At 38.7% G+C, this 15,902-nt stretch overlaps 1 protein-coding gene across 1 annotated transcript; it reads left to right on the plus strand.

Moving 5' to 3' along the window:
- The first annotated feature begins 399 nt into the window (after positions 1-399).
- LOC131887286 (cilia- and flagella-associated protein 100-like) lies at positions 400-15,863 on the plus strand. Its single transcript, XM_059235856.1, has 10 exons — positions 400-642; positions 1,069-1,356; positions 4,278-4,441; positions 7,224-7,317; positions 7,439-7,685; positions 7,763-7,914; positions 7,988-8,255; positions 8,765-8,925; positions 9,000-9,119; positions 15,597-15,863. The coding sequence occupies exons 1-10, from the start codon at positions 535-537 to the stop codon at positions 15,717-15,719; spliced, it is 1,725 nt and encodes a 574-aa protein (XP_059091839.1). The 5' UTR covers positions 400-534; the 3' UTR covers positions 15,720-15,863.
- The last annotated feature ends 39 nt before the right edge of the window (positions 15,864-15,902 follow it).

Here is a 15,902-nt window from a genome sequence, read left to right on the forward strand (position 1 = left end):
TTTCTTGGCGCCCACAAGGCGTGGTATGGGCGAAAAATAGCGGCTGTAACTTTCCCACGAGATCCACCTAGCTCTCCACATTTTTGGCACTCTTGTCCTCGCTCATCCCGATTTATGACTTGTCCCTCATCTGCACAATTACTGATTAGAAGAACCGAGAAGGATGGGTCAAATTTGGAACGAGATATCCCTCCTCTCCATCACTTGTCTTCGTCCGCGTTCGTTCTAATGAATAAATCCATTTATGAACCAAGTAGGAAAATTGGAACAAACTGATGAAGAGTGTCTGAGAAAATAACACTTTGACAAGGAAAATTGATCAAACTGAGCAAGGCTGCTGGTGGCAAACAAGGCTGTGGTGGGCTACTAGAAGGGAAGAGGAAAGCCGGGAAATTAGCTGACAACTTGGTAGCGGAGACCTGACTGGATCCTGTTCCCAAGTAAGGGAGGAACCCATCCCCCTGAAGGTGTTGAGAAACTTTTTCTGCGATCAAATTTGAATTTCATCCGGATTATCGGGAAACTCTGATCGATATGTTCCGAAGAAGTGAGTCCTTGGCGCCCAACGATGGAAACCCATACAGTCTCACCCGGCAGGAAATGGCCATGTTGGATCCAAACTACAAGAAACCAAGAAGAAAGGTAGTCGGTTTTGGATGGAAAACAACCGGAACGATCATCCTCCCCTTATCTCTCACCCAGAAATCTCGTTTGATCCGTTGTTATCCCAACTAAAGATGTCAAAAAGGCGCCTCTCAGTCTTGGCTAGCTCAGTCTTCGTGTGTCTGGCCAACAATCATTCCGATGGTCATCATGCTAATTTCGGAGTAAAGCCCATCTTTCGCATGTGCTAGATAGTTTGATACTCCCTTCGGATTAGAACAAAACCACAGCCGCGATCTTATTGGATAGGCCATAGCACAGTGTTCCAAGTTTTCGTATGCATAAAACGCTGAGGGCGATGAGATTATCAAACTGTCTCTTCGAGTTTCAATTCCAATCTGGGGTTTATCTAGCTCGTCGTCGTCGTTTAAGAAAGCACCTGTTATTTGGTGGGCACTTTTTCAGAAATTCCTGAATCAAGAGAAGGATGTGGAATTGAGGGAAAAAGTGGATCCCACGCGGCTTCATGAGGCGAAAACGGTGAGCTCATACCGGAAGCAGCGAGTCTCTGAAGATGTGGACGAGTTGTGGAACGACATTGAATCCTCGGATGGTGATTATGAGGATGGGTCTATCTCAGATGACGATTTGTGTGATCCCACCTACGAACTGATAGCTTTAAAGCGGTCCAACGAGGAGAAGCAAACCCTGAAGGAATTAGTCACCAACTCGAAAAAGAAATTCAGAACCAAGGTACGCACGAGCATTATGTTCTCTTCTGTTGGATCATGAAGAGTGGTTAAACATAGACATGATGTCATTGAAACGAGTTTTTATGAAATAGGTGGTCGATTTATTTTGAAATGTTTCCATGATTTTTCCGTAGGTAAATGAATCAATTACTTGGCAATGTTAAGATTAAGATGAGCAGAAAAAAAACCAAAGATGATTGTGGAGAGCCTTTTTGGTCCGATCATCTCTCAATTCCGTTCATAGCCAAAGACGAAATGTTGCTTAGAAATACGTATGTTAAACAGAAAGTCTCATTTGTACTTTGTCTGTATTCTGTCTCATTTTAAACATCACAACTTGATGGAAAGTGACATTCAGATGGAAGAAGAAGGTCAAAATCCCTTAATGGGGAAGCTTTAGAAATTCTGCGAACAAAGGAAACCTATCTTGCTAGCAATATAACAGAAAAAAAGAGACAAAACATTCAAATTATCTTGTTCCAACGTGATAAAAGAAAAATATGCTTGGATAACAGCTTACCTTGTCCCGAGACGATTTTTGAAAAAAGTTCATTCGAAAATATAATTGTCTTGAGAAAATGTTGTTGATTTCTAATTTTACATTCAAAGTTCTCGAAAGCCCAAAACCGATTTAAATTCGATTTCAAACCAAGTATTTACAGTTACTCAACGGGGATGACTAGAAATTATTTAAATAGGAGGGATTGGATTGATATTGAGATAGATTAACGGCCCTCGTTCCTTGTTTAAAAGACGAGAACATTCAAGTAAAGTGGAAAGAGAAGCTCAACTTTCCTGGAAGTTCCAATGAGGACCTTTTCGTAAATGCAATTTGCTAATCAGATGAAGCAAAGATGAACGTTTGTAAAAAAAAACCTAGCCAGTTTCAGTTCCTTTCAATATTTGAAAGAAAATGGTTCACATTTGAACATCCTTACCAAACACATCATGAGTCACTATTTTGCGAGACTCTTTCTTTAAATATTATATTATTTATCTCTATGTATTTTTGTGCCTTTGATCACCTTCCATGAAAAGAGAGAGGGATTGTTATTTCTCTGTGGGCCAAGTTGTCACTATTCAAACTTCAAAAAATTCATTTCAGAACTGTATTTTAGTTCAGGGACTCTTAGGAGAGGAAACGACATGGCTTTCCTTGGCCCGCCATTTTGGCCGTTGTGTTGAATTAAGACAGCAGCTCTAGTATTAATAAACAAGATTGGCCATGCTGTATTGTATTTTGAAGTGTTTTTTTAGTAAATAAGAAATATATAACTCTGTTCATATACCAAATATTTCGGCATTAATTTTAAATTCAAAAGAATGTATGAAAAAAACATGAACAATTTACATAAAAGACAGGCATTATTTAAGGGACACAGAGTAAAACAAAGTCCAGTCCACTAGATTTCAATTTGAATTTTGGACTCCAATAATCCAGTAATTTTACTTCAAAACATGTTAGAAGTCAGTTAAAATAAATTTGCATTCCTTGTTTGAAGCACATACAGTAGCTACACAGATAATTGACATTAGAAAATTTCAGCACCAATCGTTTAGCCTATCTTGGTGGAAAGGTTTGGTGATCACAAAAAAGTGGCGTTTCTTTTCTCTATCTAGTGTCCTTGTCTGCTTTTACTAATGAGGGGAGAACCTAGATACCTCGAATCGATTTCCACCACAATCCTCATCAAATAAAACCTTTAAAATATTAAAACCCCAAACGAGTCCCAAATAAATACTATTGTAGACATTTTCATAATATCATATAATCACATAATTATAGCGCAGTTGATTAACGCGCGACCGAGCCATGCTCGGGTTGATAGGTTCGATCCTAGGTCTCCCCTCCTCCCTGCAGTGGATCATCGCCTCGAATGGCGGACTTTGAACCCTAAATGGGACAATATGTATATAAAATTGAACAGATTGTAAAAACTATTTTGATCCAATGAGAAAAAGAATCTCACAATAAAGACTTGAAGAAAAGGCTTTCATAATTTCATAAACCCCTTTATCAACATCCCTTGGAAGCCTTTAAAATGACATGTAAAACATTTTCAACCAATTCAAGAATATTGAAACAAGCCCTTAAACCCTAAGTTGGCATTTGAAACCAAATTTGATGTCGCTTTTCGCGAAAACATCCATGGGTGGTTCATTCTAGACAGCTTGAATTCAAGGTCATAAAATATCGGTCCAACTTGCAACGTTGAAAGTCAATTGGAAGTGGGAATGGTCGGTCCACGTGCTTTGAGAGCATGACCGTGAAACCAAAGGCTGTGTGGTTTGCTCACCCGGACTCATTGAGTAATAGCTGGAAAGAACTAGTGTAATGACTCTTCATTTGTCCATTTGTTTTCATTTCCTCCTGCAATGAAGGTATGCACCAAGTTCCAGGCAGACATAAACGTACATTGGTGCTAGCTACTCTAGAGTGTCTATACATTCCAATTGATGGGGCTATTCACTTTGGATATGCATTGATGAAGAAAGTAATGTCAGAGTAAAATAACGAATGCATTTGGAAAACTGAGGAGGATCGAGTTACTTTGAGGTCAAAACTTTAGAAAATATTCTTAGATTCGTATATTTTGAAAGGTGACGCATCTGTACTGTACGAGTATATGAAATTTCTTTCAATCTTAAACCATCCATGAATTTCGAAAAGGAAATTTGCGAAACGTGTAGTTAAGACAGACAGTTTCGTCCGGTTCCAATTCTCCAGTCAATTGGTCTTCTTACTAACGGTTCAAAATGCAATAAAAACTTCGGAATGGAATCGTTGTAATGTTTCCACTGATCTCTGAAATGATAAGTTTCTTCATGACGTTGGCAAACCTAATATTTGATCCGCTTGACCAGCTGTATGCTGTATTTTAAGCCAATATCAGTCGCTCTCACTTTCTCTGTGTTCCTCAGTACTCGTTGATGGTGAAGCAAAACGAGACCCATCGTTTGGAACGTGTTCTGCGGAACGAAGAAGAACAACTTCAAAAGGCCGAAGCTGAATTCCGTTTGGCCCAACAAGCCTTTGACCAGTTTCTCCAAGCCAACGATAGCAAAGCCATTCAAGCGCAAAAAAGGTGAGCCTCAGTCCAACGCTTCAACACACACGAGTCAAGGGAAGAAAAAAGTCTGATCCACCGCTTTCGGATGCAGTCCGAAAAATCCGATCAAATGCACTGGCGTGTTTTTTTAAACAACCACGAGAAAACTCCAGTCAAGCAAGTTGAAGAAGCGATGACGGGTCTGGGTAATTTGTTCCATGGGAACATGTTGAGTGGGAAATGTTCCGCTTGATAAGACAGAGACTGAACACAAGGTTTCATCTGATTCGAGTTCCATGAAAGGCGTTGGAACTGGCCTTCAAAGTTTGCTGAAAATTGTTAGTGTGACAAAAGTGTAAGGAATTTGTTCTCGGCATACTAAAATAGGGACGGGGGAAACATTTTTTCACAAATGCAAAACACGTGGAACAAATGAATATTTGATCAAACTAAATGGATTCTGGTATTTTATAAAAAGGGGGAATATTCATAGACAAGTATTGCAACCTTTCAGAACTAAAACAATATCAAAAGCAACAAAAGCCTGACCAATGCAAATCTCCAGCTGAATTTTGACCTTTTTCAATCCTTCGTTTTGGGCTTCCCCACATTGACACGAACGACCTTTTTGTGGAACAGATCCCTAACTGAAATTTGGAACGTGGTGATAGTGGAACCTCGTTTTCCAATTTACTCATTCTCAAAAGATACACAGACAGAGTAGAACAGTGCCAGGAATCAACGGCTTGAAGTGCATTAAATATGCAGAAGGCTGACTGTCTCTCCATTCAGAGCTTCCACAACAAGACAGTCGTCGGACAGAGTGACATGGAATAAGGCCTGGAATGAGACTTTTGCGGAATGCCAAGGGTGAATGGGTTTGAAAAAGAGACTCAAAAGTCCCTTTATCGCGTCATTATTTTAAAGATTACCACTAAACTTACTTCGGGGTGCAGTTTTCGCCTCCTTTGAAGGGGAAATGCACAGTTTGAACACTAGCCATTTTTAAGAGGAGCTTTGGCTTTTATTTGCACAATTCCATACTTTTCCATTTTTAGTAAGCCATTTCTTGGAATCCAGGAAGCATAAACAATGGCTATGTTAGTTCTATCGGGTCCGATCTTTTTTTGAATGGCCAACGTATTCCTTATGCCATTATTTATCACATTAGTCGCCATACCAATAATACCAATAATAGAGCAGGCGTTATTCAATTACATTGTAGTTAAATAAAGAATATTTCTCAGCGCTCCGGATACTTTGGTGTTTGACTTTCAAAGCATAAATCCTAAAAATTGACATTGAAAAAGGAGCAAAGCAACTCTAAAAAAATTCCAAAGATATACTTAATAGTAAATCGCAAACTCAAGATTGATACCAAGGCGTTTGTTATGAGTCCTACTATAGGTGTCCATAATGCAATGCCACTTCTATCTATAGGCTAGAAAGATCCTACCTTGCACTGAACAATTATCACTTACCTTCGAAAAAGTGTGACAGTTCTTCTTTTTTCGAAGACAGTCTTATGGTGGAACAACAATTTGCTATCCCCGCTTGGCTCCCATCCTGAAGGTCTCGTCTGGACCTCGACGGGGTTTCTTTCCCAAACGAGGACGAACCAAGGTGGATCTCATAATTTTTCGTCTTTGACAATTCTTTCTCGCTTTCACCCTTCAAGTCTTGTTCGGTGGCAAAAAAAGCTTTTCCACTTTGCCATGCTGAGAAATGATATATTTGCTTTGAGACCACTGGTCTTCTTTAGGAGGCCAGGTTTGAACGTCACCATCCACTGTGTGGATGGAGTGACGCACAAAGAAGGCCAAAGTGAGTGTGAAAGTAATGATCTGAAGGCCGGTCGTTTGTCCCGTGCGTCGTTACCATCATGACGACGGCTTTTGATCCCCGATGAACTCGTTTCTCAGTGGCATTCAACTTTGCGGTTGGTTTCGCAGCACACCCACATTCAACCATCGATCCATTAACAGAAGGTGGAACCAAACAAATTGCGCAATGTACTACGCAAATGTGATGTGCGACATAAGGAGGCTTCGTCAGGTCTATCAGATGGTCCCAAACGAAGTAAGGAAGGTCCAATCAAGATTACAAAATCTTGTGACGTACCACGAAGGCGAAAAATGCCAATTTACCCATTGGGTTATCATGAACACTCATGCTTCATAAGTCTTTGATCTATTTCGGTTAAGACCAAACATACATATTGCCAGTCAATGCGCAACAAGCCGTCCAATCTTTCCTTATTTTCCGACGAGACTAGCTCAACAAAAATTAAGAGGTCTCCTCTAACGGGCAGAGTGTAATCCAATGTCGAGTAGTTTTGTTATGTTATTATTTTATTTGTTACGAGACAGATGACATCTCTCTCGCTCTGCATACCATCTGATGATGGGTTTTTCTATTGAGGGTTTGAAATCTGCATTTCCATGTGCCTGGGCTTTATTTGCTTAATGAGTGAAGAAAAATGGGAGATCCGCGGATGTTTTATTTTGCTGGCAAGAAGAAGGAAGGTTCAACATGTACGTTAGGGTTTGATATTTAGGAGCCTAATTACTGACGCCGTGTCAACGAGCACCGGCACAATTCAATTCAGAAGAATCAGGTCAAAATGGGGTTTGTTTCTTACCCATAGAGAGATTTGGTAGAGTAGAGCCTTGGCTTGTTCGAGAGGGCAAAGTTGAAATGAAATTGGAATTCTTTGATGACATCTGAGTACACCATTATTTTCCATTGCCTCTGACACCCTCCATGGCACCTTTATCAACAACAACAAAATCATCATCAACAACAACAACAACAACAGAGCTGAAACGGAAACTCAAGTTCGTTTGGAAAAGGTGGCCGACATCAAAGGGATCGACGAACATTTGGTTGCCTTGAAGAGGGAGATAAATAAGGTGAGCGGAAAGGGAACAGGAAGCATTTTCATTAATTGAGCCAAAGAGTCAGCCAAGGCCTCTCTCCCTTGGCCTTCCTTAAACTGAGTGATTTCGTTAATTTGTTCCACCCTTCTGACAGAAAAAGGATGTTTTGGTGGAATATGCCACCTTCGAAACGTTCCTCTTCTCACTGTCGCCTGAAGCGTGGCGTATGGTTCAATCGGATAAGACCTATCAAAACAAATCCGGTTCCTTCAGCCTCCAAGATTCCTATCCACTTCTACCGAAGGATTCACCCGATAGTTCCATAGCCAACAATGACATGCCAATCGACAGCTTGCTCGAAATCACCGCTCAAGAACTGGGAATCCCCTTCTCCGAGCTAGGTTCGTAGCCACATTGGATGGGAAAGCTATGATTCTCTAACTAGGTCGTGTACATAAAGCGGATTTTTCTGATTCAGCCAAGGTGAAGGACAATGTGAAATTGTACTTCACACAGCCACAACAACTGTTGAGTTTGTTTGCGGATCTTGAAGTGGAAAACCTGGATCTCATTGACCAATGCCAACGAGCCGAGGATCAACTAGTGGAAGTGAAGAAGATGACCAAGGAGGTGCCTGGTCGACCCTCAATCATTATCGAATTTGGGAACATTGTCAACCCACGGATCCAATTTCACTTTCCAGGTGATCGATCGCCTCAATGAGCAAGCGGCAAATTTTGAAAATGGGATCCTGGCTTTGGAACAGAAGATCCAAAATGAGGGCCAAATATTGATGGAACTAGAATCTTCGATGACAGGCGATGATGAATCCCAAAGTGTGGATCATGTCAATCTGTTCCACGACAGACAACGAATGGTCAAGTTTGCCTCTTCAACCCTAGAAGGGCACACTTTTAGGAGCAAAGATCGGAAGGGACAAGATCTGTCTCCTGAGGACGAAATGTTAATTGGTGGGTCTGAATGAGTTAATCCATTCAAAATGTTCCTCTCAAAATGATAACATGATCGGTTGAGAGTTGCCATGTTATTGCTGGTGTCGTGAGTGGGAAAATTTACTTGGTTGTATATGCTGTTCCAAGGTTTCCCCTACGTTAGGCTAAACTACATGGAACAGATGTTATAAATCATGAGGGGAAACTCAACCACTATCAATGGCATTACAAAGTTTGGCGTTGATAAAGATATACCTTCAAAGTTTTGGTACGCCCATTCCAGCCATTGGAACTCGGGATAGGGGATGATCATCTCGATTTCAGTAATCAGTAATCGTTCTTCAAACTTGGACAGGTTTCAATATCCAAATTATCTCGTTTGGCTTTGTTCCCTGCTCTTGTTTTGATCCCGTGGAACAAGTCACGCTTGGTTGGAATTTGTTTTTGATGTGCTTATTTTTCTACCAATCTTCCGATTTACGGAGAGTGGAACAGCGTTTTGGCTAATGGATGGATGAATGGATCAGTTCTAGATGAGGTTGTAAGTCAAATCCATGACGAATGTGTGGGTGAATCTCGCTCGGTTCTAACAACGTTGGATAAATTGAAACGGATTGAGTTACGTATGGAACATCTTACCACAGAGCTCGAAAAATTGCCCCAAATCAAAGTGAAAATTGCCCAAAAGGTAGAACATCTTTCCATTTTTAAGATTCATATATGACATCCATAAATGTGTAAAAATATAATTGATACTTCTAGACCTGCGAGCGAGAACGACGCCAAAGAGAAGAAGAGACTCGTCAGGAGGAACATCAACGCCAACACGCGGAGAGGAATAGAAGGGCATTGGATCGAGCCTTGGCTCCGCCATATATTAAGGTATTGGCATTGGTATTCACTCACTATGGTAGAATCTTATTTGTATACTCACATTACTTCTTAGAATATGAATTTAGAATTTAGATTGCGTAACTGCGATAGCATTTCCAATTAAGTGATCAATCACAAATGAATTCAGAGTTACAACTGTACCTAATTTCATTTTAGGAGGTGTGAATGAAGTCTCGCAATTACAAATTATAAATGCATACATACAATGGCGCTATAAAAATTGGCTCAGCCACACATTCAGGTATTGGCATTAAATATGCACTCACTTTTATAGAATCTCATTTGGTCGGATATTTTTCACCAAAACTGTATACTCACTTCATTTCTTAGAATGTGAAAATACGGCAAAGTGCCGTATCATTAAATCGTTTTGATTTGAATAACTTTTTATGGATCTAAAAATGCAACGGTAATTACTTAACTGGAATCGCATTTCCAAGTAAGTGCGATTAAATACAAATGAACTCAGAGTTTTAAGCGTAATTCATTTCATTTTAGCAGATGTAATTGTGATATCTAAATTACAAGTTATAAAAGAGCTCCTTTTTGTAGGTTCATATAAAATTTGGTGGATCTATAACTTTTACCAAGATACTGAAACAACTCCACTTAAACTTGACCTGCTTCTTCTTTCGTCAATTTTGCTGAAAGACTTGGCATAGGAAAGAAATTATTTTTTAATTGGCTAAACACGGAGAAAGGAATATAATCGTATGTGATTGAGATATCAAGAATAAGAAGATAGATTACTCTCATTTGGCGGAAAGTAATACTTTGTGGTTTTTTTTCGTTAAACACAAATATACCTATCTATTTTTTTATTCGCAGCTCATTCCGATGTCTGTGCTTAACAAAGCTCAGTGAGGATTTTTCTCCTTTTTGTCTTTGACAAGGAAGAATAATTTTTTAGAACAAAATTGCAAGATTTCCAAAACTAATGGCCATTTGAAACTCGAATCTGGAGGAAAGAGCAGATGCTTATTTTCTTTTAGATTCTCAGCCGTTAAAAGCAGGGATATCAGTTATTTGCGGACATCCCAACCGCAGCTGGGAATGGAGTCCCCAGCAGTTCAACAGAAATAACTGAAATATCTTATATTCATAACATTTTTGTTCCACCACCGAGTTCGTTTGGCTTAAATGATGATACTGGATCAACGCCCAAATGTTTCCTGCGAATATTTGAGAGAAGTAGACTAAACAATGATAAAGCCCTGAAAAAGGAGAATTCTCCAGGGCTTTGAGGAGCTCTTAAAACACACGTTAAGCCTCTGATATCATTGCAATTGACCCTAAACCGTGTCATGAAAAATTGGAAAATTGTAGAAAAACTATAATCTTTGTCGAACTGTATTACCACTTTGATTGCCCCTCTGTTCTCTTTGAAAATATGCTCATTCAATGGCGATGAGACAAATTTATGGAATACCTTACTGAGGCGTTTTAGTTGCGGACGATTTTCAAAATGTTGGATGCGTAATTCTAAATGTCTTTATTAGTGTTTACGTCATGACTGCTATTTCTAAAGCTTGAATGAGATATATCATATCGATGCAGCCATTGACAGAATTTATCATTGCCCTTTGATTTGATTACCTCTTGACTGGATATTTGATCGAGATGGGCACAAGGAAAAAACAGGAGATAAAAAACGTGAAGGAAAATCGAAATTGGCTTCCAATGACATAGATCTTCTTAGAATCAAATGACGGAGAGACGGTTCTAATGGAGCTGCCACCAAAGGGTTCAAAACAAAACTGACGAACTTTTGACTAAAGAATCCGCATTGAGCTGTTTTGAATTACCAAAAAATAGTGGCCAGGCGTTGAGAAAATAATTTTTTTTTGAAGTAAAAAATAGTTTTGTGACTCAATTCCTCTTTTAGGGAAGAAAATAATAATTTATCTTTTCGAGATTTCTATACTACTTTAGAGGAACGTGCATGAATGATGTTACATGTTCGCCGACTCTACGCAACCTCTCTTGTTAGTTCCTTCTTACCAGGCGTGAGAAAGAGATCACTAATTCTTCACAATTTTAAGGAGTTCGTTCTATTTGATGTTATCGAGCTGTTGTTGTGAAGCACCCTGAAAAAGTGAATAAGCAATACAGCAATTAAACGCCATGCAAATATTGCACTAGTTTTTGCAGATTAAAGAATCTCCCTCCAACAACATGCATAGCTAGTGGCAACCAAAGTTCCCAGCTGGCCCATGGTTGATTTTACAAAGCATTCTAAAATTGCCATGAATGAAGCTAGATCACCTCAAAAGTATGTAACATATTCATTTTAGGTAGGTTATTAGCGACCAGTGTTTGGCATCTTAGAGTAAAAAGTTAACTTTGTTAATTGTTATTCCGTTATTTAAAGGTTCATTACTTTTTATCAAAGAGTATGCCCCCCGTGATGTGGAAAGAGGCATAAACCTCAACAAGGATGTCTAGAAGCAATCTTTGATAGGGATGAACTTGACAAATGATTTGCCTCTCATTGTTTTAACACACAGCTGAATTCATTTAAGTAGAAATGAATAAATATGAGGTTTTGATGTTTGTGAGTGTAAAATATGAATTAGCATTCAGAACTTTTGAGAGGCAAACAGTTTATATTGGCGTCATTTTGAGATCATGAGGAAACAATATTAAGAGGACCAGATATTTTCTCGTCCCCCCGAAAGACATTCCTTTATTGATTGTTGAAGAGGCAAGTTACATTTCAGTGAAGGTACAACCGAAAATATGGAATTTGATAGTCCTGTTTGTATCAGTTTCAGCTTTATAATTTCCCCTTTTTATCTGAACTTAAACATCCAGACAAAGGATAGGGAGTTTCAAAACAGCAATCAATATTATACTACTATTGTTAATGTTGAAAGGATTGATGTTAACAATTTCATAAAAGCTCGATATATAACATCCAACTCACTAAAGATATGGATCATTGAAATAATGTTTTGCAAGCATCAAAACTACCCTTCTTTCTGTATTCCCTTAAACTCTGAGAAAAATTCAAGCAATAGAAAATCCTATTGATTTGGGCTTTTACTGATGAGCGACGATTTTCTTAAAGTTAATTAGGTGCACTTTAATAGTTGCAGATCATTTTTTTGAAAATTTGAATGTTTGGAGGGTTTTGAGTAGTAGTAATTAATTACCATTTTCAGCCATGTTCAGATTATGCAAGGAAAAGACAAAATATATTATACTTATTTTTAAGACTGATGCTATTTGTCTAAGGTCAGGATATTGCGAGGACATTTTAGAGATAAAATGAAAAAAATGAACCTAGTCAATCGTCTAAACGAATCCGAAATATCTTAAACTGTATTCAAGTACCAATTACTGTTTTCTCGTGCTTGATGCGTTACATCTTGGATCAAGGCAAGTTTCCCTCTTCTCTAAAGCTAGCTCATGTTGTTCCAATTTTCAAAGGTCGCTCCCCTCTAACTATTGACTTGTCCAGGGACTCTGAAGAGAGGAAACGTCACGGCTTTCCCCTGACCGTCAAGTTAGGCCATTGTGTTGAATCAAGACAGTAACTCTATTACAAATAAAACAAGATTGCCCATGCTGCATAGCACATTTAAGTGTACTTTTTAGTGAATAATAATCTGCTTGATATACAACTCTGTTCAAACACCAAATATTTCTGAATTAACTTTAAAAGTCAAAAGAATAAATGAAACAAACATGAACATCAAGTAAAGCAAAAACAAGCAAATTGTCTTTAAAATCAGTAAAAAAATTGGTCAAAATTTGCTCAAAAACATTTATAGAAAGAAAATGAACAAGAATTAATTCATAAGGAACTCACACTGATAATTAAGAAAAGAAATGTATGAAATAGGCAAGCAAGTACATGTACATAAATAATAACAAACCAGCATATCTGGAATAGATAATTGATACTCTTGTTTTAATCCACACATTCGTCAAAAAACATCAGGCATTGGTGAAAAATAGATGAGTTGCTTTTGAGTAGAGTTTAAATTTCTACGTTTTAGGAAGTTTACATAAAAGGCAGGCTTTTTTAAGACGCACAGAGTAAGAACAAAGTACAGTCCACTAGATTTGAATTTTAGACTCTAAAAAGGGGGTTTTTATCAAGAGGATCCAAAGCAGTCAATTGAAAAGGTGTCATATTTGTTGAGATGTAGCCTTCCATGATTTTAAAACATTCAAATGAGTTTAAAGAGCAATATGTAGCTCAGAGCCAAAATATGCCTACTTTTGATTTGGGGACCATTCCCAAATTGAGAACATTGGATTCATAACAAGTGCAGCAAATTACTTGAAAGTTGGTCAAGATGTTTGACTGGTCAATAGACAAGCCGATTTCTCTCACTTCGAATATTGCTTCGAAACTTGTTGAATTTCTTGATATTCATGAAGTCTTTGAAGGCCAGCATGGGCTCCGGGCACATTTTAGCACGGTTACCCAACTGATTGAGCATACACGGCAGGTTATTGAGGGACTGGAGAGCCATGAATCAGTCGATGGAGTTTATCTCGACTTTGCCAAGGCCTTTGCCAAGGTAGATCATGGTCTTTTAGTTAACAGGCTCCATGAGATTGGGATCCAAGGCAAGGTTCTCAATTGGCTAAGAAGTTTCATTTATGGTAGGAAGCAATTGGTTATTTTGGGTCCTCTCCTCTTCATCATCTTCATTGCTCCGCTTCAGAAGCTTGGTAGTAGTAATGTCAGTATCTCTTCCTATGCTGATTATATAAAATTGGTAGTTGGTAGGAATGGTCAGAATTCCGGTTGTCTGATAAAGGTCATAGACCAAATCTACTCTTGGGTTGTTGAGAGTAACGTGGCACTGAATGGAATGAAATTCCGCTCAATGACCTTTGGGTCGACGCCATTAGACACTCCATTGTTAGATGATGAAGGTAAGGACATTGAGTAGGTCTCATCCATGAAAGATTAAGGTCTAGTCCTCCAAAATAATGTAAAGTTCGATGAGCATATCCAGTTGAAAGTTGGTAAAGCTTTTCAAACATGTGGTTGGATATATCGTACGTTTAAGTCCAGAGATAGCATCACGATGCTAACTCTGTACAAGTCGATTGTCCAGACGCATTTTGAACATGCCTCGCCCATTTGGGCTCCAATGAGTTTAGCAGGTTTGCAAAAGCTCGAGCAGGTCCAAAGATGCTTTACTAGGAACATTGAGGATATGAGAGAGATCTCGTATTGGGAGAGGTTAGAAAGGTTGGGATTGTACAGTATTCAGAGAAGGTATGAAATGTATCTGACATTGTGCGTTTTCAAAAGCATCCATGAGCTTTGTCCCAACCCAGGATTTAGGGTCAATTTTAGTGACAGTAGAGGCTTAATGTGCGTTTTGAGAGCACCTTCAAGCCCTCGAGAATCCAGGCTAGTTAAAACAATGAAGTCCAACTCTCATCTTTCTCTGGCTCTTTCATTGTTCAATTTGCTGCCTTCAGATATTCTTAGGGCGTATGTAGCCGTTGATTCAGTAGCAGGATCTATAAGTCAGACCTGGGCAAGTTTTTGACTTAAGTTTCCGATCAACCTTTTATTCAAGGGTTAGCCATATCAGCCAACTCTAATTGGTTGGTCGATCAAATAATGTATATAAACAAAAAGTTAAGTAAAATTTAAAGAATATCGTCTTGAACTGCTGGGATTTCAATCCCAGAAGGCATATGCCAATACTTGTTGATCCTTTGAAATCAGTTTTGCTGATAAATGTGAATTATGTTCATTTTGTTAAGGAAGATGGCCAATTTTTTTTAATTATTGTTTTGCAAACGTCCTTGTCGTAATTGGGAATGAGATCCTCAACAATTCAAGACGGAAAAAGATATTAATTTTTCTTGATATTACTACAGGTAATATTTGATCCGCTAACAAACTAGAGTTGGTGGATCTGGCTAGCCCTTGAAGGTAGGTTTGAACATTTTTAGGAGAGTATTAGCAATCAACTTATACTCGTAAATTATGTATACGATATTTTTTGACGATTTTTGATTGCTTTAGAATCGTCAAAATATATGGGACAACTTGTATGACGCACATCATAGAAGTTCATGTTTTTAAGGGATCCAAAGCACCACTAGCTCTTGCCTGATAGAAGTTTAGGCTGAATATCAGATAGTATTTGGTCGATTCTGAATATCAAAGTGATTTCATCTTGTTCATTTATTAGGTTAAACCCAATTTATAAGAGACGCCTGCCAAAATAACTGAAACGTTTCTTTGATTATTTCATATCTTGAACAAATATTGAAGTTTTTCTGAGGGAAAAAATATGAATTAAGCATTGTCTTTTCCCGCAGCTCCTCCCCACAAACGTTTTTCGTAATCGGTTTTGCGTTGAATATTTTCATGTTTTACCATCCTGAGCAACGTACATTTGCTGTTTGTTTTGGGGCCTGTTTACTTGTTGCAAGTTGCACCTGAGATTAGATTAACGTCTTCCCGCTTCATTATAGCCTGAATTGAGGAAATTCCAGCCCTGGCAACATCGTGTCATTCGAAGGAGAAAACCTCAGGTGCAAAAGCAAGACTCTGATGAGGCTGATAAGGAGGATAGCGAGGACGATTGGTTCGTGTAAACTCAAGTCTCTTTCCAATGAGCCTATACCATCAATCGAGGTTTCGTGCACGTCTAGCTCTCAACTTCCGAGCACCTCCGTTTCTGGTCCCTCGTGCGGGACCCTGAACTTGTAATAAACGTTTATCTCGGACCTGAATTGAAATGTTCCACATGATTATTGAAGAATCAGAAGTTATCGTCG

This window comes from Tigriopus californicus, chromosome 9 (assembly GCF_007210705.1).
Source record: "Tigriopus californicus strain San Diego chromosome 9, Tcal_SD_v2.1, whole genome shotgun sequence".
NCBI lineage: Eukaryota > Metazoa > Arthropoda > Copepoda > Harpacticoida > Harpacticidae > Tigriopus > Tigriopus californicus.